Source organism: Camelus bactrianus, chromosome 1 (genome assembly GCF_048773025.1).
Source record: "Camelus bactrianus isolate YW-2024 breed Bactrian camel chromosome 1, ASM4877302v1, whole genome shotgun sequence".
Taxonomy (NCBI): Eukaryota; Metazoa; Chordata; class Mammalia; order Artiodactyla; family Camelidae; genus Camelus; species Camelus bactrianus.
Window position 1 is genome coordinate 7,422,537 of NC_133539.1, and position 23,450 is coordinate 7,445,986.

General features: G+C 39.0%; 1 protein-coding gene across 4 annotated transcripts in view; it reads left to right on the forward strand.

Annotated features, from left to right (window-relative positions):
• HLCS (holocarboxylase synthetase) overlaps positions 1-23,450 on the forward strand; it is a 173,396-nt gene that overhangs the window by 37,631 nt on the left and 112,315 nt on the right. For all 4 annotated transcript variants that reach the window (XM_074356869.1, XM_074356945.1, XM_074356911.1 and 1 more), the window contains exon 6: positions 7,234-7,505. In XM_074356869.1, coding sequence (XP_074212970.1) covers positions 7,234-7,505 — 272 coding nt within the window. The remainder of the gene's footprint in view (positions 1-7,233; positions 7,506-23,450) is intronic.

Here is a 23,450-nt window from a genome sequence, read left to right on the forward strand (position 1 = left end):
AGGACCAAAAACAGTCCCGCTCTTTAAGAGCATCATCTTTTGATTGTACAGATCTGCTATGTTGTGTGCCTTCCTCACTTGGGTGAAGACACTGAATGAAAGTGAAATTGGCTGTGAATATTTTGCTGTAAATACCAGTAGTAAGAATTGGGTTATTATTTATTTTTTTTTGGTATAAATTTTCATATAAATTCTTCTACTCCTGTTTCCTTGAGAGTATTTATTGAGAATGAAGATGGCTTGTATTCTGTGTCTTTGTAGATTCATTTTCTGATTTACCCGCTTGTGGTTGCCTAGCAACTTACAGTGTTATGACTGAAGCACAACTAATCTGATTATTTACAATGAGGTGAATGTGTCTCTGAGAAAGAAAACCTTTAAAAGTTAAGATCAGTTATTTGGTGTTTCTTGGGAAAAGGAGCACCAAAACACAAACAGAGATGGTAATAAATATTTTGAATCCAGTGCTGAATCAGAGTTAGGGCTATGTTCCACCCACTGAGTCTTGTTAGATGGGTGCATTTAGCAGATAAGACAAGTTGATGGGATGGAAAGGCTCTAATGTGACTCGGCATAGCATACTGTACATCTCTGGCCTTAGTTGCATTCTCTATAGCAGCCGTTACAATATGTTCACTAACTGTGGAGTAGTCACTTGTGTATTTACACTAAATGTGAATTTAAGCATTCATTTCTTCAGAAGTAGGGACATTGGTGTTCTTTTGGACATTTGTGACTATAGAGTCTTGTGGACTTTAATTTTGTTTAGCGTTGAGGGAGATTGTTGCTATTTGCATTAAAAAATCAACTTTGGGTATAAGTTATAATCAAGAAAATGCACTTATTTCGGTGTAGAATTTGATAAACATGTATGCTGGAGTAACCACCATTACAATCCAGATAGAGAACATTTCCAGTATCCCACAAAATTCCCGTTCCTGTTTCTCATTTAGTCCTCATCCATTCTCACACCCTTATGCTCATCGTTGGGCAATCACTGATCTGCTTTCTATTCATCATATAGATTAGATTGGTCTTTCATGGAACTTCATCTAAATTGAATCATACAGTACATACTCTTCTGTGTTTTGTCTTTTTTAAAATTTCATTTTAATTAACATTATGTTTTTGAGATCTACCTTGTTGCCATATGAGTAGTTAGTTCATTCCTTTTTTATTGCTGAGTAGTGTTTCATTGTATGGATATGTCATAAATTATCTATTCTCCTGTTAGTGGGACGTTGGATTGTTTGCATTTTGACGGGTATTATGAGTAACGTTTCTATGACCATTCATGTACAAGTCTTTGTGTGGACCAGTGTTTTCATTTCTCTTGGGTAAATAACTAGGAATAGAATTTCTGGGTCATATGGCAAGGGTATGTTTAATTTGATGAGAGACTGCCAAACTGTTTTCCTAAATTATTGTACTGTTTTATGTTCCTGCCAGTAATGTATGAGAGTTCCAGTTACTACGCATCTTTGCCAACATTAGATATTATCAGAATTTAACATTTTAACCATTCTAATTGGTGTATAGCAGTATCTCATTGTGGTTTTAATTTGTGTTTCCTGGTGACAAGTGATGCTGAGCATTTTTTTATGTGCTTATTGGCCATCTGATGTTTTCTTTTGAGTAGTGTCTGTTCAGGTCATTTCACTGATGTTCTAAGTTGAATTGTTTGTTTTCTTATAATTGTTTTCAGAGGTTTTTTTGTTTTGTTTTGTTTTGTTTGCATTCTAGATACAAGTCCTTTGTCAGGTGTGTGTATTTGGAATAGTTTCTTTCAGTTTGTTGTCTTTTCATTTTTCTTAGCATTAACTCTTGAAGAGCAGCAGTTCTTAGAGTTCTTAATTTTTATAAAGTTCAGTTTATCACTCTTTTATGGTTCATGATTCTTTTGTTCTATCTAAGAAAAATTTTACCTATCCCAGGAACAGAAAGTTTTTCTCCTACATTTTACTTTATAAGTTTTATAGTTATATTTAGGTCTGTGATTCATTTCAAGCTAATTTTTATACATATGTACTGTAAGGGTCAAGGTTTTTTTTGGTATATGAATGTCCAGTTGTTTCAGCACCATGTATTGAAAAGATGATCCTTTTTCAGGTGAATTACCTTGGTGCTTTTGTTGAAAATCAATTGAACATATATGTGTGGTCCTATTTCTGGACTCTGTTTTCAGTAGTATATATCTGTCTGTATGCCAGTACCATACTCTCTTGATTACTGCACTTTATAGTAAGTCTTGAAGTTAGCTAATTTTAAGTCTTCCAAATTTTTTTCTTTCCAAAATTGTTTCTGTCTTTTTAGTTCTGTACAAGTTTTAGAACTAGCATATCAATTTCTACAAAAGAAAGCTTGCTAGGATTTTGATTGGGATTGCATTGAATCCATAGATCAATTTGGAGAAGAATCGACATCCTAACAGTATTGAGTCTTCCAATCCATGAACATGGTATAGCTCTTCAATTATTTAGGGCTTCTTTAATTTTTAATTCAGTAATGTTTTATAGTTTTCAGTGTACAGGTCTGGAACATATTTTGTTTAACACATCCCTAAATATTTCAGATCTCTTGATGCCATTAAAGATGGTGTTTAAAAAAATCAGACTCCAGATATTCATAGAAATACACCCAGTTTTTTTATATTGACCTTGCATTTTACAACCTTGCTAAAAACTCTCCAGTTCTAGTACATTTTTGGTGGATTCCTTGGGGTCTTCATGTTGTGTGCAATATGTCCTAATAAGGAAACAAAGGCACATTCACCTTCCTTAAGAATAGCTAGTGTTTCCCTAGTGCTGTGGCTAATTCAAAGGGGCCAGCATTTATGTGACTGTAAAATGTTGTTTTTGGTTCCACCTAAATTGTATTTAATGAGCCTGAAACCTTAGAGAAAGGTAAATACTAAATTCTTGAAGTTCAAATGTTAAAAAAATAACATTAATTAGAAGGTTTTTATGAATTTCATTGGGGTGGAATTTGATAGCAGCTATTTTGTCTTCAACAGGACTGATTCAGCTTTAAAGATTTCAAATTTCTTTTTGATGCTTGTGTATCCATATTAAGGCCATCTCTTATTGCCTTTTTGGGAGTTTTATCTCTTGATATACCTTTAATATCTGTTACTTGTGGAATTTTTTGGTAAGGAATTTAATATGCATTTGTATAGTGAATGCTTACTAAGCACACACTGTTTGCCACACTTGGTACCAGGTGCCATGGATACAGTTAGGAGCAAGCCAGAAACATGCATTTGCTGTCTTTATGGAGCTTCCATTCTAGCAAGACAATGGGACATTGAATAAATGTTTATACAAATTATAGAATTACAATTTGAAATGTGCTATAAAGTCACTAAGTCACTAACCTAGACTGGGACAGGCTGTGGATCAGAGAAGTCTTCCCTAAAGAAGTGGAATTTTTGCAAGCTCTGATAGTTGTTTAAAGAGTTAGGTAGTTTTGGGGACACAAGGTTGGTAATATTACTTATGTCAGCCCATTTGTCTTGATAATATGATCCAAACGTTTTTCTTCAATAGCATTTCTATAATGTCTTAGTGGTCATTAGTAGAATTAAGCTAAGAATCATGAATTAATTCCTTTTTCTTATGTATGTTAGCAGCTACTTCTGCAGCTCTTAAGTCATTGCTGTAACTTGAGTGCATCTGAGAAGACATACCAGGCAGATATGCATCAAACATGTAGTTATTTTGACATTTCTTGTGACCAGAATTTTATTCTCCTGTCCAGGAATAATGGGGTTGGAGGACTCCCCCCCACCCCCACCATGTGTATTCAGTTTTACTTGATGGCTTAAAGTTGCATTTGGTTATAGTGAATATAAATATTTAGGAGAATTAGAGGTGGTATATGGTTATATTTCTTAAGAGGTTCCAGGTCTCATTTTATATCTTTTCAGAGTCTCTTTTCTGAGTAACTTTCTTGGTTCTGATTAAGTCCCAGAAGATTATATGAAAGAGATATAAAGAAAAAAAAAAAAGCAAAGCTTGTGTAACCTTGCTTAGATCAGTTTTAATTTATTTTGCATATTTATGCATCTCTAAGTATTGCTTTCAAAAGCAAAGTTTAGTAGATGAATGATGTGTAGATGGCTAGTTGGATAATTCACCCCAGAGGAGACTCCCTGCTTTATTCCCTTTGTGGAAGTTCCACTTGGTGCTAGCTGCTCCTTTATTGTTTCATCTTGATTTTCATTGACTTTGAATGGGGGGTTCATGTTGCCTACAGCCACTGAATAACTGTTCCACTCTCTGCTTGAGTTAATGAGAACTGAAGTTAGTTAAAAAATGTTTGTTATCCGGATTGTTTTACTGCTCTATTTTTGTGATTTAACCTATTCACTGATGTATCTTTAGCCTGTGTGCGGCCCTTGTGACATCCAACTGTTCTGGGGAATGTGATGAAGGAAAGTCAGATCTGTTCACTTTATGCTTTAAGGGCACTGACTAAAGTTTAAAGAGCAGAGTTGGTTCTAACTAATGGCCAGATTTGAGGTTTGGGGGTATCTTGGTCAATACAGGCTACTAAAACAATAGCATAGACTGGGTAGTTATATTATAAACAACGAACATTTATTTCTCACACTTGTGGAGGCTGGAAGTCTGAGATCAGAGTGCCAGCAAGGTTGTTCTGGTGAGGGTCCTCTCCTGGGTTGCAGACACACATCTCTGGGCTGTGTCCTCACTTGGCGGAGAGGGTGAGGGAGCTCTCTGGGATTGCTTTTATAAAGGTACTAATCCCATTCATGAGGGCTCCACCCTCATGATCTACCTAATCACCCCCAAGGGCCCCATCTCCAGATACCACCTTGGGCTTCAGGATTTCAACATATGAATCTGGGGTGGGGGGACAAATATTCCATCTGTAATAGGGAGTTACCTTTGTAATTTATTCATTTTGTCTTCTTCCTTCAGTAGAGTGTATATTAAAAGATTAACAATGAACAGGGAATATCCCACTTAAATTTTATCTTGGTTCTTTGTGCAAAGATGGGACGTTAGTGCTGTTTCTCCTGGTGGCTCACTTCAGCTTGACCTCCAATGACTTTTCTGGTGCTTGTTCATGCAGGATCGCCCTCTGTTTTGCACCCCTCCTGTGGCACTGTGTCCCACTCCCTGCACTGGCCTGTCCTGTTTTGTCCTGGGGCATTCCTCTCTGTCCTCCCCAGTGGGTCATGAGCTTCTAGGCCAGGATCCTCGGTTATTTCTCTTTATGTTTCCATTGGTGCATCATGTGTAGTCAGTCAGTCACGTTGCCGCTTCACACACACCCTCAGCTTCCTCTGTGCCTGCCCCACATAGTGTGCAGCTGAGCGTGACTGCGTAAAAACATGGAGTCGCACCTTTGAATTCAGAATCACTAACCCTAGGTGACCCCTGAATGCTCCGTGTTGCTCGTATGATTTACCCTGCTTCCTTCATTTTCTCACCCTCCCTTCCCAAACCGCCAGCACCTCCTTCCTCTTTTTCACTCTTAGCTTATGCTCTTTATTTACCGAGAAAATAGAGGAAATCAGAAGATGTCGCCAGCACTGGGACTCCCACCTCCGGGTGGTCTTGGAAAGGGCGGCAGTGGTGTAGTTCAGTTCCCAGGGCTGTCCTGCATGTCTGTGTGGCCAGCAAGGAGTGAGGGAGGGCCACGATCCAGTGGGCAAGCAGGGCTGGTGTTACCAGGGTGGGTGGGAGTCCTACCCATCCTACGGGGTGAGCAGCTCTGCTTTTAAGGCTGACCTCTCTGCCTGAGCTAGTATTAGCATCTACCCCTTACTTGTTTGCGTGTTTCCTTTTCTCCATAGGGACATTCACATCATCACAAAAAAATCATGCTGTTACTTCTCTCGTTTAACAACCAAACAGAACCTGTGTTGACCTTGTTCCTCCCTGTAGCCACTGCCCTATTCTTTGTTTTCCCATTAGAGGAAACTCCTGGCCAGAGTTTTGTCCTCAGGTCCTGTGGTTACTCTCCCTCCACCTTTCCATTAGGCTTTGCCTCCACCAGACGGGCTCTGCTGCACTGAGTCCAGCGGCTACTTCTCAGTCCTCTTCTTACTGCCGTGTTGTCCTCTTCCTGCTTTCTTGCTGCCTGCAGAATTGTATTCCCAGGATACTCCCCCACCTTACACACACGAAGATTGCTGTGCTGTAGCCTGTCTCACCCTCTGGATTTCTTCTGATCACTTCCTTCTGAAGCCATTTAACTTGTTCTTCTATCCTCTGTATTTTCTGCAAGGTGGAAGTGAGTTTTAAAAGTTCATTAATTGAATTTAAGTGAAATTTCATCTTTGAAGCTGCTTCTCATAAGCACATAGAGCTTTGGGACAGACCCCTGATGTTAACAGAAGGACTCATCTCTTTGGAAGTGCCTGGCATTTGCATGAAGATGGCCCAGGAACCCAATTCAGCATTTATTGGAACTGACAGATTTTAATATGTTTTGCATTGGTCTCTCGGGATGATGCGTCCCCCCACCCCCCCAGCCCCTGATGCCCCACCCCTGGGGGATGCCCCGGTGCTCCAGGGTCCAAGAGGAAGTTGCAGCCTCTTGGGAGGCTATACTGGGTTAGGCCTGTACCGGGTGAGGTAATATCTCCTGTAGTTCTGCCTTCCCCTCCCTGAGCCTCCATTTGGGGCAAAGAGAAAGCATCTTTAGGTACCCCATTGCTTTCCCTGTGTGAAAGTTCATTTCTCACCTGCTGGTGACCCATCAGTGGCTGGTGGTGGTCAACTTGTCTTTGAGGGGAGGTGGATGTTGTACAGAGGCTGAGAGCAGATGCTCTAATATCTTGGTGCTTTGTCTTCTGTGACTTTTCACCTAGCTTTTCGTTTCCCCAGGTGAGATAGTGAATTTCCTTGAGGGGTGGAAGTATAAATGTGTGTGTTTTCTGTAAAATGCACAGAAGGCTAGAGAATCACTAGTGGGCTGTAGGTGTGGAGAGGACTTTTAAGAATTTGGGATATAGTATAGAATAGAAATGCACTTCTTTCCTTGGATCTTGTTTCTGAAGTTTGTTTTTGTAATATAAGTGTACTTAGTGTACTTACTGTCTGTTGCGTAATACCTTGAGTGTTCAGAATATGTTAACCTGTCTTTTACTGGGCATGAATTAGGAAGTACTTATATTACCAAAATGGCATGTTTAAGGAGAAGCTACCATCATCTAACGTAATGCCAAATTATGACCTTTCCACTTCTTTCTTTATGACACAGGAAATCCGGGTTCCTCTTATGCAGTGGCTGGGGAAACATGTGGATCCTGAAGGAGTAATAAAATCTAGCAAGCTCTCCCTTAAGTTTGTTTCATCCTACACATCTGAAATAGAAGTCACCCCATCTGCCATACCTGTGGTGACGGACATGGAGGCCTTCTCATCAGAAAACTTTGACTTCGAGATCTACCGACAAAATTTGCAGACAAAGAAACTTGGGAAAACAGTTCTGTTTGCCGAAGTGACACCTACCACGATGAGTCTTCTGGATGGGTGAGTTCTGGCCAGACTGGCTTCCGTACCTGCTTGGAGGAGTCCGTTTATGTTGATCGTTCTCTAACCAGTGCTGGGTGAGAGGGACAGAGATGCAGAACAGTAACTCTTAATAATCCCATTAGCAAGGTGGGACTAGCCCTGTCCTAGAAGAGTTAAAATGTAGGAAGAGAGGTTAAATAAAGTTCTTCCACCAAAGATTTGTGTTTTAAAGAATGGGGTATTTTTGTGCCTTGTGACTCTCTTGCTTTAGTTGGACCTTTCAGAATGTCCTTGGGAAAAAGAACATTATGAAAAAACATGTTTAACAGGTGGCACTGTTGTTCCTGTTACCGTTTTACTTTTGTGTTTGTGTTGGTATAACCAGTGTTAAGATGTTATAACCAGTTTAAGATGTTTCGCAGGACTATTAGGATAGTAAATTTGAACGACATGTGAGCTGTGTTAAATTGAAATAAATTGGAGCTTTGTACTTTGAAAACCTGTTTTGGTATGTTCCTATCCAATGCATTTTTAAAGCACTCTGTAATCCCATTTGGATGTTTGAAATTTACTGTTATTGCAAGTTTTCCCTTTTATTCCTTCTGTTTCATGGACTTTGAGTAAAGGTTAAAAAATGGAAAACAGATGAATGGAATTTTTAAACTCCAAATTAGTCAGTATTCGTTAATACTCATATTGAGATAGTTTAAAAAGTAGGATTATGGAGGGAGTGAATAAGAAAAGCATCTTCACTCAATATGGGACTAAAATGTAAGGAATGTAAGCCTCCAGAAACCCCCCCTGGATTCACAGTTTCTGGGCACTTTCGCCCATGGGACTGCATAATTAGCCAGATACACAATGCAGCATATGGAACGTATAGAAATATTTTGGCCTTTCTTCTTAATAATTTCTGGAATTTGCTAGTGTGTTGATATAAAATGTTGAGATAATTTTAGGACTTCATTACTCTCATACTCAAAATTATGGAAACGGCAGTTTTTGTATATGAATAGGATGCAGACAAAGCATTAGTATACGGGGACTAGCAAGGGTGGGGCACGGAGTATGAAGGGGAGTATGAGCTGTGGTGATGGACGGTTCCTCTTTACTGAGTTTTTTCGTGTTGTCATTGGTACTTTTTTTCCCCCAGTGTTCCCACCCTCTCCTGCCAATCCCTTACTCCCCTGTAGGTAAGGAAAAAGCCTGTGTTTATAGATGGAGCAGTTACTACTTGCTTGTATAAACTCTGTGATAATCTTTTGTTACTCTAGTGACCACTGTATTATACTGAAAGGATGACCCATTATAATCATACTTTCCAAATAAAAAAATCAGACACAATATTTAACAGAAGATTTTGGGAGGTGAAATTCCAGTAGAAAACCACTAGCACTTCCAGACCGTTTTTGTAGACAACAGTGAAGAATATTTTGTGTCGGGGCAATCTTGAAACACTGAAAGATTGCTGAGTCTGGGCAGTGGGCAGTGTGTTACCAAAAGGGCCTGCTAGGGAGGTGGACCGAGGCTCCTGTGCAATCTAATGGTTGAGTTTCCTTCTACTCTGGTGAGCCTGTGCTTTAGGATGGAAAAAAATGCTGTGTAAAGTCACTGCTTTATTACCCTTGAATATTGGTAAGTTCGTTAGTGATACTGATCTTTTTTTTGAAAAATAAAAATTCCGTCTTAAGTATCTTGTAGCTGAGCTTGACAGGAGTGACGTCAGAACCTTCTGTACGTGAAAAGGTTTTATTTTTACAGAAGAGAAAAACATTTCAGCTTTTTCAGGAGCGTTTATGAACCTTCTTTTCTTGTCTGGTCTCTGCAGAGCACAGAGGGTGAAATGGCTTTGATGATTAACGATTAATCTCTCTGCTTGGCACAGAGCAGATACTGAATAAGCAGTCACTGCTCATCATGACTTATAGTAGGTGTGTGTCCTCTTCCGCTGCACACGTGGGTTCCTTCCTCACACTGAGAGGGAGAGTTACTGCAGCCTACTGAGTCAGTGAGCCCGGTGCGAAGTTCCTGGAGGGGCTGTAGCCTTTTTTAAGAGAAGTAGCTTGAAGAGGTCACCTTGGTATCAAAAGCACCCAAGATTGTCCACAAAGGGATCATGAGATAGATAAATGAAACATACAGATGATTACTTTCTAGGAAGAAGACCAAACACATTTCTCCGGCTAACATTATATTTGATCCGACAAGAACTATTCTTATGGACACTCAGTCTGTTGTTGTAATAACAATAATAATAGCTAATGTGGATTGAAAGCTTTTGTCTTCCAGACACTGCTTTTATGTACTTTTATATGTATCGACTAGCTTCATACAGCACACCAGTGTGTAGAATGCTAGGTAACAGAATTTACTGTACGTGGAGTTGTTCCTATTTCTGACAAACACTGACATTTTGAGTTTTCAGAGCTTTTCCCTGTAATGATACAGCTTCTGACAGACAGACACATGGTCTACCTTCCAAGCTACCAAAGGCCAGCCCTTGACTTAATGCTTTGCGGCTGCATGACTGTACATTAGAGGTGAACCTGTGGGACCTGTGTCCTTGCCAACTGCCCCCACCCAGATCCTCCTGCATTTTTAGGTCCGTTTCTTGTGGTGTGTACAAGGTCTTAGCCCTACACCCCCCTCCATTCAGGTACCAGTTTCTAGGTCAGTCGGGATTAGGTTCAGCTGTGTGAGACAAGGATTCCCAAATTAAAGTGGCTTAAACAGGCTTGAAGTTTATTTCCTGTAAATAAGATGGACAGACTAGGGCCAGTGTGTGGCTCACAGTGTTAAGGACCCAGTTGAGTTCTGTCACCCTCAGCAGGTGGTCCAAAAGATGAATCAAGCATTTATATTCTCTCTCATTTTAGCCAGTAAGCAGGAAGGAGAGGTAAAGAGGGCTGTGCCCCCATTCTTCACGGACTTTTTCAGAGGTTGCTCATGACATTTTTGTTTTTATCCTAGGGCTAGAACCTAGTCACATGACCATATCTATCTGCAAAGAAGGCTAGGAAATGAATGTGGTCTTTTTACTTGGCACCCATGAATCTAGCTGAAAATCAGGGCTCTGTTAGTAAGGAGGAGAGGAGGCTAGGCATTAGAGGACAGATGGAAGTCTTTGTCACAGGCATGTACTTTCTGTTTGTCAGACTACTAAACAAAATAGCTGGAGGCCATTAAGTAGAATATACAATATGATAGCTTCAGTGCTTACAAGATTTAAAATCGTAGGTGGAAATAATTACTTGACAGGTAATGCTGGTTTTATTTCACTGCTTACTCAAAGTCATTAGAGGTCTTTTTCTATGTTATTATAAATCTAGGAGGATTTGGAAAGTTCTCTTTCGACAGATTATTGGAGGACATCATTTTTTTCTTTAACCACAAACCCAGCTTAAACTACTGTGGCATAAGGTGGATATTGAAAGCTTTCATTTGATCTCTGGGTAGGAGAGCCGGCTGGTCTTGAAGCCATGAACCACCACTGCCTTCACCTCCTGCCCCACCCTGTGGATTTTAAAGCTGTGTCAGTGGTTCAGGAGAGGAGAGAGAAAGAACTCTGGGGGGAGGAGCAGCAGAGGGAAATAAGGTAGTTGCTTGCTGGTAACTCTAGGGCCTGTGGACCCCCCTCCAAAAATAAAAAAGCAAAGACCACGCGAGTGAGTGACACTTCCCCGGAAGTCTGACTGGGCTGTGCCACCCAGCCAAGTTTGGTCAGAAGAGGTAATTTCACCCTGGATCGCCCACTCCAGTCATTTTCTCTGACAGATATTTCCAACCATGAAATGCGTTTTCTACTCTGTTGTCAGGGTAACACCTTTTGGATGAAATGCTGATTTTGGTTGACTTAGTCTTTCTTTTTTTTCCCCTCCATGCTATTTCCTGGTAGGTTTTCCTGTAACCAGCTAGCTCAGCTGGTTGGATAGAGTCCCAGGGTTTAGTACTGGATCTGGACCAGTGACCCTTACTGTATGCCATGGTCCTGTCCTACAGCTACAGACCTAGGAAACCATTTGCAAATGTGAGCTGGTGGTGGTGGTGGGGTCTAGACAAGGGGGTGTGGATGGGCCACTGCTCATCTCTCGTCCCTGCTGGACAAGCACTTCAAGGTGCTCACTCTGCCCTGGCTTGGTCAGGAGCACTAAACATTTTGTTGAATCTCCCAGTAAGTGATGATTGACCCTCAGCTGTGGGGAAAGCATGATTCGGAAAGCTAGACCCTGGAGCACAGAGTCTGGCTAACTGAGTCATTGTGATAGTTTTGGAATCATCTTTTATTTAACTGATGGTATCTTTTTTGATGACTTGTACCAAGCAGCTGTCAGATACTGACTTATGTGTGAAGCTACAGTGTGTGGTAAGCCGGATGAACACAAATTTTATTTACATTGATTTCTTTACATACTTGAATAAACAAGCCATGGATGGGCTGGTTGTCATTTGTAAAGAATAATTTAGATTTCTTTATTAAATAAATTTTTTTTTTTTTTTTTTTTTTTTTTTTTTTTTACCATTTCAGACTTACCATTTAAGCTTACTATATAAGTCTCTTGATTTTTCAGGCTTCAGTTTCCTTTCATCATACATGGAATGTGCATTTATGGAGTGCCTGCTGTATGCCAGGCACTGTATCAGGCACTGGAGGGAGAATGAAATGAAGGGGAGGGCACCTACGTTGCCTCACAGCGCATCAGAAGAAGCAGATCTCAGTGCACATTTCAGTCCGTGCAGTTCTGTGTACCCTTCTTGGTCTGAGCCCGGGAGTTTGGGCAGAAAGAGAGAAGTGGGCGCAGCAGGGAGAGCAGTAGACTAGTCAGTGAAGTTTTTGGAGCAGTTACTGTGTCAGGCGTTGCTCCTGATGCCATGAAGCTTACAGTCTGGTAGGGAAGTGCTAGAACTGAAGACTTATCACCAACTCGCTCTGTAACCTTGGCAGTGTCACCCTCCCGGGCCTTGCTCTCCTCAGCTATGAGATTTGGGCAGAAGACACTCCCCAGTCACCTTCAACTCAGCTCCTTTGAGTGATCCTGGGGTCAGAATCCTACACGGAGCTAGTCTTTCTAGCTCTCAGTAACCTCTAATGCCTGCAGAGGGCTGAAATGGTTTTGTAAATTAGTTTCATGTTAGTTGAGGAAACTTTGTATGGGAGACAGTTGACTTTCTACAAGCAAAGGAAAGAAAGGAAAAAATAATCCCATAAAGTCATTAAAAAGTGTTTGGGGAAATTGCACAGGGGAAAATAGCCAGCATCATTTAAGAAAGTTAGTATTTTTGTTTCACATTTTGGAACCAGTTCCAGCTCCTCACCTCTATGCGTACATGTCTAGTCAGCCCTAGACATCTCTTAACTCCTTTCCCCCTTCTGATTCTGCTCCCCTAACTCGCTCTACTGCGCACCCTCCTCCCCTGAAGCTGAGGCCTGAGAGGACAGAAATTGGGCTGGAACTAATTTAATGGCTGAGTGACCTCACAGTAGAGAAACAGCCGGATCCTAATAGGGGTCTTTGTCTACATTTCCACCCTGGCTGGTAGCATGCCAGTCAGGAGTCAAGCTAGAGACACAGGTGGAAGCGATTAGACCTGTCATAAAGTTTGACAAATTGATTCTGGAGGCGAAGTGAATAGATTAAACTTGACAGTGTTGTCCTAAAGATTCTAGGGGAAAATTCTGTAGTTTAATTTGAAATCCCTTGATTATTCATTAGCTTTCCAGATGGCTTTTGTTGATGTTTTACATATTAATGCCTGTATTGTGTTATTGGTGTGCTCTTAATGTGCACATAGGTAATGAGCAAAGAATAAATACGTTGATAAGAGTCCCAAATTAATGGGATGTTAGCCTAATTGTGAAATAAAGGGTTTTTAAGAAGTTGATTGCTTTGGAATAATTAGCGTGAGCTTTTTTTATGGGCCAGTTTGGTACTTTTAAAGTGAAAATTATTGGAGAATTTTAAAGAAATCTTCATTTTAATGTTTACTTCTAAATTAAGGTTTAGAATATAACTCCGGCCTTTGACTCTGGTGGTCATGACCAAAGAGTTATTCTGGCAAGTTCTCCATTAAAAGCTTGTTTTTGGGTCTCAATTCAACACCTGAATAAGTTAACCTTTCATATGCCAAGCTCCTGGAATTGAATTATAAAATGGCCTATTACTTTCCAGAAAAGCCTCCACATTAATTTTTAGTGTTCTAGGATGTTTATTTTTACATTTTATAACTGGCTTTTTTGAAGTAGAATAAACTTATTATGATTGCTATTCTGTGATGGTTACAACGTGTTCTATTTAGATAGCATTTTCATTAGAATCGAACCTTCTTTCTCTCTCTGTCAATGTTGAACAACGTTTAACAACCTGAAAGATCCTAACTTCTACTGTACAGAAGAGTGAGACTGAATGTGACCATCATGCTGAGGCCAGGAGAGTGATGGAACACCTCAGGGGCTGGTAGAACAAACTGACCGGCCATTATGGTGGTTCCGCGGTGCTGGAAACACAGTGGAAGCCCTTTCTTTGGAGCCCTCTTCCAAATTCACAGTACAGTCGTTTGCATGTTCTCAATGGTGGCAGTCTTAATCTTCTGAGGGTATACCAGACTTTTAGGGAAAAAACTAGACCCTGTGGTAGAGTATCCATTGTGGGAGGTATTCACAGCAACTGCATAGTTCCCCACATTCACTCATTTTGCGTGACTGAGGATCACACATCTTGGTTTGACCAAGGGGCTTAGACCGCAGCATGGGGTATTGCTGCCCTGGGTTGGAATCCCAGTTCCACCTTTTACTGTGTTAATAACGTTGGGCAAATCACTAACCTTTCAAGCTACCGTTTCCTTATCTGCAAAAGTAGCTTATAATAGTCTCAGCTTTTTCCTTTCCTTCCCTTCCCTTCCCTTCCCTTTCCTTTCCTTTCCTTTCCTTTCCTTTCCTTTCCTTTCCTTTCCTTTCCTTCTCTTTCCTTCTCTTTCCTTCTCTTTCCTTCTCTTTCCTTCTCTCTTTTCTTTTCTTTTCTTTTCTTTTCTTTTCTTTTCTTTTCTTTTCTTTTCTTTTCTTTTCTTTCCCTTTTTAAGTTCAGTCAGCCAATTTCTCTTCAGCACCAGCTGTGTGTAGGACTCTGTGCTAGGCCCTGGGACCCAGTGGGGATACAGCAGATGTGGGGCCTTCCTTCTAGGAGCCTACATTCCACTCCAGAGTAGGGTGAGGGTGTCCTGAAGGGCGTCTAAAGGCGAGCCTCTTAGTTCATAGCTCATATTTATTGAACTCTCTTTATTATTTACACTTTAGATGTGATTCTTCTTTTCTTTTTGACCTTCACATTCCATTCTTCCAACTGTGGTGCTTATGAACGTCCGTGAAACAAATCATTGTCATCTTGGCCCAAGATCGTGATGTGTGTTTTCTTGGGGTTGAGTTTTTGTTGAACATTTTGGCAGTTTTTTCTCATCATACTAGAAGCACAATGGCTCATCACTAGTTACTGTTTTGCCAAAAATGTATTGTTGGAGTCCAGCTTCTCTTGAAAGATGAGAAAACATAGTTGATTGTCCCTGTGTGTGTTTCCCTTAAAATATGTGCATCCAGTTCTCTTTTTTTATCAAATTTTTTCTCTTTATTTAAATCTTAACACTTTATCGTTTTCATAGGTAACAAGCACCGGATCAAAAGGGCCAAATCTTCAACTGTTTGAGCATTTTTATCAGCCCCGTGGTATGCCTTGTGCATTACCCACATCTTCCTTGAGACCCTGAACCTTTTTTGTCAGTCAGAAAGCATGGGTTTGATATTGCTTCATTCTCTTGAATTTCCTTAAACATTCTAGATATTTATTACTCTGCAGAATTGCTTGATTTTATACTATACTTGATACTCATTTTGTCAAATGCCTCTGTTACATTTGAATAAGTAAAAAGACTGCAGAAAAGTAATGCAAGGTAAAGCAAGCTTTTGGGCTAGAGAAGGCAATCAGTAAAGATGCTGACGGGGAGTTCTTTTTTTCCCCCTCAGTTCAGATTTCTCCTAGAGAGAAAGCCAAGAGTGTTAACTGTAGTTGAGAAGGAAGTTGAATCTGTTGATGGGTTGAAAGTTTTCTGCTATAGTTATAGACTGCAGAAGAGTTATTTCTTAGCAACAGGACCATTTAAATGACTTTGGGGCACCCAAAATGAGCTTATTAGAAATCTGGCTTATGGGGCAGGGCAACAGGGAATCCTGGCAGCCGCACAGGCCTTGGAGCTTCGTTGGCTACTGACCTGGGGTGAATTTCATGACTTCTCTCTCATCTTAAAATGAGTAAGGTGTAGTGACGCCCATTTAGAAATGTGACTCCTGTCTCAGGGGGTCAAAGTGAACAGCAAAATGTAAAGCCTGTCAGACAGCCTCTGACGTGGAGCGGGTGGTCAGCAAGTGCTGGTTTAATCTCCCCTTCACCTACCAACTAATGGGCACTTTTCCCTTATGCAGACTGCTGATGGCCACTGCTTGGAAATAGTAAAAGTAAAGACTGACAGTATGTTCCAAGGTTCTAATGCAGCAAGAGATGTATGATAAGAAAACAGCATTTAAGAAATTCGGTTATATGACACTATGGTTAGATCTTGGGGACATTATGCTAAGTGAGATCAGTTAGACAGAGGAAGAGAACTACTGCACAGTGTCACTTATATGGGGAATCTGAAAAAGCCGAACTTATAAAAACAGAGTACAGTGATGGTTGACAGGAGCTGGAGGGTAGGAGAGGAGAATAGATGTTGTTTAACGATACAGACTTGCAATGAGTAGTAACTAAGTCTTAGCGATCTAATGCACAGTGTAGTGAATGTAGACAACAATATTGTATGTGGGGGATGTAGTAGCTTAGTGGTAGAGCGTGTGCTTAGCATGCACAAGGTCCTGGGTTCTATCCCCAGTACCTCCATTAAAAAAAAAAGATGGTATTATAATCATCAAACTTGCAAGAGACCAGAACCTAATTATTCCAACCCCTAAAAAGAAATGATAATTATGTAACATCATGAAGATGCTAATTATTGCTACAAATAGCAATGATACTACAATATATGTGTCAAATTAACATGTACACCTTACTTTTACAGTGTTATATCTCAAATATATATATCAATTAAAAATAACTTCTCTAAATATATAAAACCCCAAACTTGGTTTATTAATTAACGTTAATTTATATGTGGAAAAATTTAAAAATATCCCTATAATTTAGTGTTCATGATAGTTCAAGTGTGACTGCTTACCTGTGTACATGTGGTGAGAAGATGGAGGCTGAGCTCTAGGTTTAAAAATGTGTTTTGGTAAAAATCTGGAAATGTGTTCGATAATCAAGCAGATATTTTTCTTTGCCCCTATTCACCATTCCTCTCCCTGTTACCATTTCTCCCCTGACTTTGCTTTATGATTTCTTTAGAAAAACTTCTGTTTTTCTTTCAAATTAAACACTTACCTGTTTTGGAGGTGAGGGTTGATTTGCTTTCATCTGCCCCTTTAAAATCTTTTGCACACCTACCATTTGGCCAAACACTGAAATACCCTTGTTTCTGCTTTTTTGTTTTGGATAGAAGCGTGTTCTGTTTCTGCATGAGGGGTATTCCATCACGTTGAGATCCCAAACACCACATTTTTTTTGCATTGCACAAGGAGTCATTCATCATTTTCATTTTTTGCTTGGCTCTCCCACAAGAGTATTCAAATTAGTGAGAAGGAAAGTGATGAAGTCATTGCCTGGCAGGAAAATCTTTTCTTGAGATGTGGGAAGGGTAGAGGAGACAAGAGAAGGGGAAGGAATTATGGTGAGGTCTGCACCTATCTTTTTTCCCAGAGGTCACCCAGATGCCAATGTAGTTTTTATAGTTTAAAATTGGATAAAATGAGTATATAGAACTTACTTAAAAATGAAACTACATGGTAGGGTGGCAGTGTCAACAACCCTGGAACTTAGGCTGTAGTTTTATCTGTGTTATTTAGGCACACCAGCTGTGTGATGTTGGGTGAAACACTCAACCTCTCTGTGCCTGTTTATTCATCTGTAAAATGAGAGGGTTGTACTAGATGTGTGGCTTAATTTTTTTTTTTAAGCAAGAAAGCTTCTTTCAAGTAAAATACCCTTTTGTACAAATGGGGCTGGGAGCCTTCTTAGAGCCCAGGCTCCTCAGGGTATGGGTGTCAAGACACTGGCAAGGTTCTTCCAACTTGGACACGCAGGCCCATCTGACTGGGGACACTTATATCTTAATGGCTGGACGACTGGTCGGCTGGATATTTTTATACCCTGCCTCATTCTAAGAGGATTTAAGGCAGCGGAAATTTAAGTTTATCTCTTATGAGATGTACTCTCTCTATCTCCTTTGGGTGTGCTGTGCAATCAAAATGGATTGCACCATGTTAATCTTTGGTTATTAAGTGTCATGTCCAAGCTGTATGTATATTATTTATAAAACTCAGCATCATTCAGAGTTTACAATAGACTAATAATAGTGGTGTTTGAGTAACTGTGGTTCCCTTCTGGAACCCAGAGAAACCTAGGTGGGTTCCATGCCCTTGTAAACTAAGCAGCTTTTGTCTTCAGGGGCAACTGTCCAGGTGGTTATTTGAATGCCTTGAATTAGAGATGAGTGATATTTGAGGGGAAATACCTCTGTTGGAATTGCTTCCATTTCAAACACCCAGAATTTAAGAGGCGATGAGATTGGAGGAGAGAACTCATCTGTGGTGAATGGCCCTCGGATCACAGGACCCTTAGGAGTGCTCTGGGAGGGTGCAGTGCAGGGAGAGGCAGTGGGGTGAATGGCAGAGGAGAAGTTTGGCAGGTGTGTACTTGTCCTACATGAGGTCTTGGGCAACATTTTAGATTTTGAAGTTTCATTAACGCTTGCTTGGCTCCTTAACAGAGAGTGTAGAATCTGCCCTGGGATGGGAGTATGGGTCACATTTGCTAGAACAACAGTGGGGAGTTTGAGGTGGAGGATTTATACAAGTTGTGGCTTTCCCCTGCTTTCCTGGAATTTTTATTTGTAATCTTTAGTTTCCATCCTACTTCTGAAAATCTGCTATGGCACTTTCTCTCTTTTAAACTTAAACAAAATGAAATGTAATTTAATTTTTTAACATTCTGCAGTATCTCTGGAGGTATAATACAAGAAACTTGGTTGTTGCCAACTGGGGTTGTGAATCTCAGATGTAGAGCTTGTCTGACAAGAAATTGGTTTTGCTTTTGTTTAAAAAACTCAACAAAAATGCCTCCTGTAGCTCTTGGTTTAGGTTTTGTTCCTTTCTGTTCCCTTGCCCTGCCTTCTCATCTCTTCTTTTTGATGCCAAATGTAAGTGGCCCCCACGTGTTAAAGGTCCTTAGAGGCCCTCTTGGAGTACTCCCTCCAGGTCGATGGAGATAGAGCATCCTTGTAAGATTATAGGCAATTTCACCCCTTTACTGTGGCACCTGGAAAACTGCCATGAAGCAGACCAAAATTTTCCAGCACGATGTTATAATTGGGATAGAATGAGGATTTGACATCTAAGCCTGAAATCAGACCAAGAGTGTATCACAAAACTCTTAGATCTGGGACTTGCCTAAAGGCCAGTCACCCCGTCCGTACCTACTGCCCGAACACCTTCTGATGTTTGGGTGTGTCTGAGCACCCTGATGGTGAATGAATTCCTGCTATTTGTTCAGTTAACAAATATGTGTTGGGCTCTTATAACTTGAGGCAGCTCATTCCAGTATCTTAGGATGGTGCTTTCTCCCAGGATGGGTCCTTTTCAAAAAGCAGATCTGGCCATGCATCCAGACAGAGAAAACGTACATTTCTACTAAATGATAGGTAAGATATTTGTTAACTAGTTAAGATAGATAAAGATATTTAAAGGTGGTTATTATGGCTTTCTTTATCCCCATGTCATCTTTTCTTTAAGTATCTTCGGTAATAAAGATTTCTTTACATCTCCATGTCAGAGATCAAAACTTTAGGTCTGAGGGACCAGAAACCTTGATAGAAAGCTGGTCATGGCAGAAAACTGCTCAAATTAATTTTTCCCAAAATATTTTCCAACTATAAAAATAATTCTTGCTCATTATAGAAAACTTGGAAATATAGAAATTTAAAATAAAGAGATGAAAATCATCTATAACCTCACTACCTTTGAAAGATAATATTAATATTTTGCTGTATTTCATATTTTTATCCTCCTATACGCATATATAAAATTGTGATTATATTATATATGAAATAAGCATTTCTCATGCAGTCAAATGGTCTGCTAAAAACATGTCTTTCACTAGGTGCATATAGTTTGACCATAATTTATTTAAGCAATCTTCTACTAATGCATTCCTGTCATTTCCAGTGATTTCCTATTATAAATAATAAGCATATTTCTTTTCGAGCCAGCAGTTCTGTATAAGTCTTGAGTGATCCCATTACAATATTTCTTTTTTAGAAGATAATTGGAAAATTATAAAACAAAAGCAGACATTGGTAGAAGTTGAACAGGATGAGGTTAATGATATTTCTTGTTACTTAAATATTTCATCACTATTATATAATGGTTTTGTATTATTTTATCTTTTGTCCACAGAATGCTATGCTTTAATAATAATAATAATAGGTAACATTAATTTGGCATTTACTGCATGGCAGTTATTGTACATTTTTCCTATTCAGTCTACCACAACTCTGTAAGACGCATGCTGTTATAGTTCCCATTTTAAGAGAGAGGGAACTATTGCTTAGGGAATTTAAATGGCTTGGCCAGAGCCACATAAAGAGTTAAATGGTGGAAGCCGCATTTAAAAGATTTGTCTCGAGCCTAAATTCCCAGCCCCAAACACTATGTTACTTTCCACAGATGCTTTGCTGAAATCCTAGTACACTGTGTCCCCTATACTTCTAACATCTACTTATATACTAATTGTGTTACAAAAGGAAATCAGGCTGGCTGACACATCTAATTCTTTTTTTTTATGTTTGTTTGTTTATTTTGGTGGGGGAGGTAATTAGGTTTATTTATTTGCTTTTAGAAGAGGTACTGGGGGTTTAACCCAGGACCTCATACACACTAACCTCTACTGCTTGAGCTATACCCTCCCCCTGACACATCTAATTCTTAGGGAATTTCTAAAAACTTTTTTAATGAGATGTGTGGTAGAAAGGACGATAATAGCAGTCCTACTTAAAGTTCCAGTTCTTGAGCTTACTAGTGGGGCAACTTACTTGTTTGTTCCTCTGTGTTATTATCTGTAAAATATGGACAATAATATTATTACTATTAATATATTAATGGGTTGTGATCTGGATTAAATCAAATGGTATATATGAAAATGCCAGTGTAGTTCCTGTACTGTACTGATGTCAGTAGTAGTAATAGGTGCTCAACAATAGTCATTTCCTTATTTCCTTGAATTTCAGGTGGTACAGGTCATCTTTAGTTAGTACAGTTTCCTTTAAAAATTAGACTGGCATGTCTCTTTTAGCTTCTTTTAGTTTATAATAAGCCTTCAAATATAGGCCATAATGAATTTAATTGTATCTTCCTCATGTTCTCAGGTTCTCTGAATTTGAAAATAGAATAGTAATAATTATCCAATTTGAGGAAGAGAGGAGAAGATTGAAAAAAAATTAAGCTGAGCTTCAGGAACCTGTGGGATATCAAAATGTCTAATATATGTGTAGTTGGACTCCTAGAGGGAGAAGAAGAATGGGGCAGAAAAAATATTTGAGGAAATAATGGCCAAATGATCCCCCAATTTGGTGAAAGACATAAATTGACAGGTTCGAGAAGTTTAGCAAACCCCAAGTAGGATAAATATGATAAAAATAGACCAAGGCACATCATCGACAAACCACTAAAGGCCAAAGACAAAGGGAAACTACTGAAAGCAAGCTGAGGAAAATGATACTTTACATTTCAGAGGAACAATAATTTGAATGTTCATGGGTTTCTCTTCAAAACTTATGGAGACCAGAAGAGAGTGGGACGATGTTTTTAAAGGGCTCAAAGGAAAACAACCTGTCAGCCAAGGTTTTTGCATCAACAATGAAGGCAAAATACATTTTCACATAAAAGAACACTAAGACAATTCGTAATAGTGCAGATCTGCTGGAAAGACATGCCAAAGGGAGTTCCAGAGGGTGAAGGGACATATGGCAGATGGAATGTTGTATCTTTGGGGAGGAATGAAGTGGCAAATATCTGAATACATTTAAAATAAATTTTTACACTTAATTTTCTGAAAATATATATGACTGTTTAAAGAAGAAATTATAACATCACCTTGCATAATCTTGTGTATGTTGATGTCATACATATGACAACTCTAGTATAAAGGACAGTGGAGGTGTGATAAATGGACCTGTGTAATCGCAGCATTTCTACATCTAAGTGAAGAAGTGTAATATAAACTTGGTAGATGCATAAATTAAGCATATATATTGTAATCTTCAGAGTAACCTCTAAAAACAAGACAAAGAATTATATCTAAAGTCAGTAAATAAATTAAAATATCCAAATACTCTAAAAGAAGGCAGCCAAAAAATCCAAAAACAAAAAGAGAATAGTAAAACAGAAAAATAAGGGAAAAACAAACAAAAATGAACGAAGTGCTAGACCACTATTAAATGATAATGGGCTAAGTCTGAATGGATTAAAAAAAATAAGACCTGAATATAAGTCTTCTTTAAGAAACACTAATTATAGAGACAGTTTAAAAGTAAAAGGATAGGAAAAGATATGTCATGCAGACAGAGAGCTTATGAAAGCTGGAGTTACTTTAACACCCAATAAAACAGACTTCAAGACAAAGAATTCAGAAAGGTAAAGAGAGATATGCCATGATGAAAAAAGGGTCAATCATCGAGTAGACATAACAATCATAGATGTCTGTTTACCTAATAAGAGAGCTTCAAAATACATGAAGCAAAAATTGGTGGAATTAAAGGGAAAAATAGACAAGTCCACAATTATAGTTACAGATTTTAACATCACTCTCTTAACAGGCAATGGAACAGCTAAACAAAAATCATGAAAGGCAAAGAGGATCTGAATAACACTGTCAACCACCTTCACCTAATTGATGTTTATAGAACACTACATCTAGCTGAATGCATGTTCTTTTCAAGTGCCCATGGTATATTCACCAAGGGAGACTATATGCAGGGACATAAAACAAGTCTCCATAAAAATAAAGTGATTGGACCACATAAAGTATATTCTACATCCACAACAGAATTAAATTAGAAATTAGTAACAAAAATATATCTAGGAAAATCATAAATATTTCAAAATTAAACAACACACATCTAGATAATCTTTAGGTCAAGGAAGAAATCACAAAGGAAGTAAGAAAATATTTTGAGATTAAAGAATATCTCAATAAATAAGGATGCCATGATCATGTATCAGAAGACTTATGCCAGTTTGCTTTAAATTGACTTATGGATTCAGTGCATGTTTAATCAAAATCACAGCAGGAGTTGTAGTAGAAATGTATGAGCTGATTATAAAATTTATATAGAATTTACATAAGAATGCAAAGATTGCACAATAGAGAAAATAACTTGGAACAAGAAAAAGTTGAAGTCATATTATCTGACTTTTAAGATTTACTGTAAAACTGTGATGATTAACTATAAAACTGGGTGGTATTGGCATTAATAAAGAAATAGAGCAACAGAACAGAATACTCCAGAAATAGATCTGCTCTTAATTGGCCTTTTGATTTTTGACACAGATGTCAAAGCAATTCAATGAAGAAAGGGAAGTCTTTTCAAGAAATCGTGCTGGTGGGGGAAGATTATAGCTCAAGTGGTAGAGTGCATGCTTGGCCCACATGAGGTTGTGGGTTCAATCCCCAGTACTTCCTCTAAGAATAAATAAGTAAACTTAATTACCTCTGCCCACCAAAAAAAAAAAAAAAAAAAAAAAAAAAAAAGGTGCTGGCATAGTTAGATATAAGC